Source organism: Buceros rhinoceros, unplaced genomic scaffold (assembly GCF_000710305.1).
Source record: "Buceros rhinoceros silvestris isolate BGI_N320 unplaced genomic scaffold, ASM71030v1 scaffold4618, whole genome shotgun sequence".
Lineage (NCBI taxonomy): Eukaryota > Metazoa > Chordata > Aves > Bucerotiformes > Bucerotidae > Buceros > Buceros rhinoceros.
The window spans coordinates 56,961-59,234 of record NW_010426263.1 but is presented as its reverse complement, the minus strand read 5'-3'; the positions used below and the strand labels follow the sequence as shown (position 1 = coordinate 59,234).

The following is a 2,274-nucleotide window of genomic DNA, read 5'->3' as shown; positions in this document are numbered from 1 at the left end:
ATGACAACAAGATAAACATCACAGGCTACAGACTTCAGCCACCTGCTACCCACCCATAGCCTGTTTTTCTTGCACAGCCTGTCAGGTCTTACCTACCTTCATGCATCGCTGCAGGTAGTTGAAGACTGTGGCCTTCAAGATGAAGGTCTCACCTTGGATGACAGAAGATGGCAGTGTGAACTCCACAAGAAAGGGCTTGAAAACAAGCAGACGGGAGGTTGGTGCCAGTCCAAAGCCATTACGTCCTGTGCAGAACATCCCTGCTTTCCATTCTGTGATGGTGTCAGGCACAGTGACAGTGATATTCTTGTTCCCACTGGGACTGAGGAAAAGCAGACAGCAACCAAAGAATTTAACCGAATCTTACTGTATGCAGCACCAGGTGACCTGGTCTGCACCCTGCTCTCCAGTGCACCCCACACCCTAACATCAGGCTAACCCCTAAACTCTGCTGACCTTGTAGCCCCTGTCAGGTTACAAGTAGGTCCTCATAGAAGGAGGGAACATTTTGACAATAGGTTAAATAGCTGCAAGATGCTGTCAATCATCATCAGTGCTTTTTTCAGACAGCACTTGCCCTTTGCACACCTAAAAATGGTTTATAGATGTCAGCTGTTTTATTCTTCTTCGCCTAGAGATGGAGAACCAGGCACCAGAAGAGCAACAGGACTGACTGAATATCAGTAGATCTTAGCAGAAAAGACAGATACAGCCATTCACCTTCCTGTGAGACAGTGACAGCTTGAAGTCCAGCGTGAAGATAGGGCAGAACCTTGGGCCTGCATCCCAACTTCTGAGAGCAGTCGAGTGTTCTGTGGCTGCTACCACAGCAGATATAAAACCAGCTCTAGCTAAAAGCTAATGGTATTTTTTGACTCCAATAACTGGAGACATTAATTTCTGCCAGGTACATACAGGAAGGCAACACATACAACATACACACCTATGGTTCCTCAGATCAGGCTCGTGGACAAATCACTTAGGAGATACCTGCTGCTAGGGTTGAAGAGGTGGGTGTAGCTGGAAGGACAGTGGATGGGAGGGCAGATGTAGGGGTGTCTGGTCTGACCAGACTCCAGTCTCCAGACATGAAATTCTTAAAGTCAGAGATGAAAAATCTCCAGAAGTTCCCTCAGCAGCCCCTGTACACTCCCTGAGGCCTTCTCAGAGGACACAACTCGCAGTCCTGTGCAGGACTCCTGCAGATATCAGCCTCCCCTGCACCCCAGGATGCAAACTGTGAGCACAGTTTGGGAAATGCCAGCCCACAGGGCTACCAGAAGCAGAGGGCAGGCTGTAAACCAAGCTGTTTTGCTGCACTGCCTTCCTATCTTCCTGTGTCAGCCACCTCCCACAGATGGACAATACTTCTGTATGATCACCTAGCAGAGGAAAATGCATTCGATGCAGACATCAACTCCAACGAAAAATGCCCTGACAGGTGTGAGCCCCACGATATACATCCTTAAGCATCTTCCTCAGCAGCTTATGATTTAAACTCAGTTGTATCTGCTGCCACTCCAGGTCACACTTAGACACCCACTGCTCAGCTCAGTTTACTCACCCCACAGAATACAAATCCCATATCCACATTTTGGGGAAATGCTTGTGCATTTTCTGTTCAGCTGAAGAAACAGGTGAAATCACAGAAGGCTGATAGATAGATGTTGTCAGATGCTCTGCTGGAAATAACAAAGACCCAGTCACCACAGGGTCCTCAGGCCGCAGTTTAGAGCAGAGGAGCTCCAGCCCAGCTCAGGCTGCAGGTCACCCAGTCAGCTTTTGGGAAGCATGGCACTGGAACAGAAGGTGCTATCCCAAATTTTAAAATCTCTTGCCTCATTTCAAATGACAGAGGTGCTTTGAGCCTTACCTCCATTTGTAGGCACCATGGGAAGGGCAACCATTTCCTCACTTCAAAGATAAGATCTGGGATCCAGACAGCTCACTAATATTTCAGAGCCAGGAGCCCCAGGCAGCCTCACACTAGCACAACAGGCTTAGGGCCAGAGAATGCTCTTTTTCCTCCATTCTCAATTACAGCTCAAACCCAGGACTGCTTTCACCTGAAAGATTAAGCATCCCGCGTAAGAAGAAAGAGCTGGCAAATGCTTACTGTTATATGCTTTATGGGGCTGGGCAAACACCATCTTGGGCCTGGAAGTAAACACTCCTGTTTCTTGCAGCATAGTTGTTGACAGAGTGGTTGGACACACTCTGGGTTTCCTGATATTGGTGTTGGACATAATTTTCAACCCCATTTCCTGTAGGGAA

The 2,274-nt window shown here is 48.1% G+C and overlaps 1 protein-coding gene across 1 annotated transcript in view; it reads right to left on the bottom strand.

The window, feature by feature from the left end:
• Positions 1-2,274, bottom strand: part of LOC104498099 (alpha-2-macroglobulin-like protein 1) — a 24,002-nt gene that overhangs the window by 10,557 nt on the left and 11,171 nt on the right. The window contains 3 exon segments of the mRNA XM_010141436.1: positions 79-322; positions 1,565-1,682; positions 2,117-2,264. Of these exon segments, the coding sequence (XP_010139738.1) occupies positions 79-322; positions 1,565-1,682; positions 2,117-2,264 (510 nt within the window).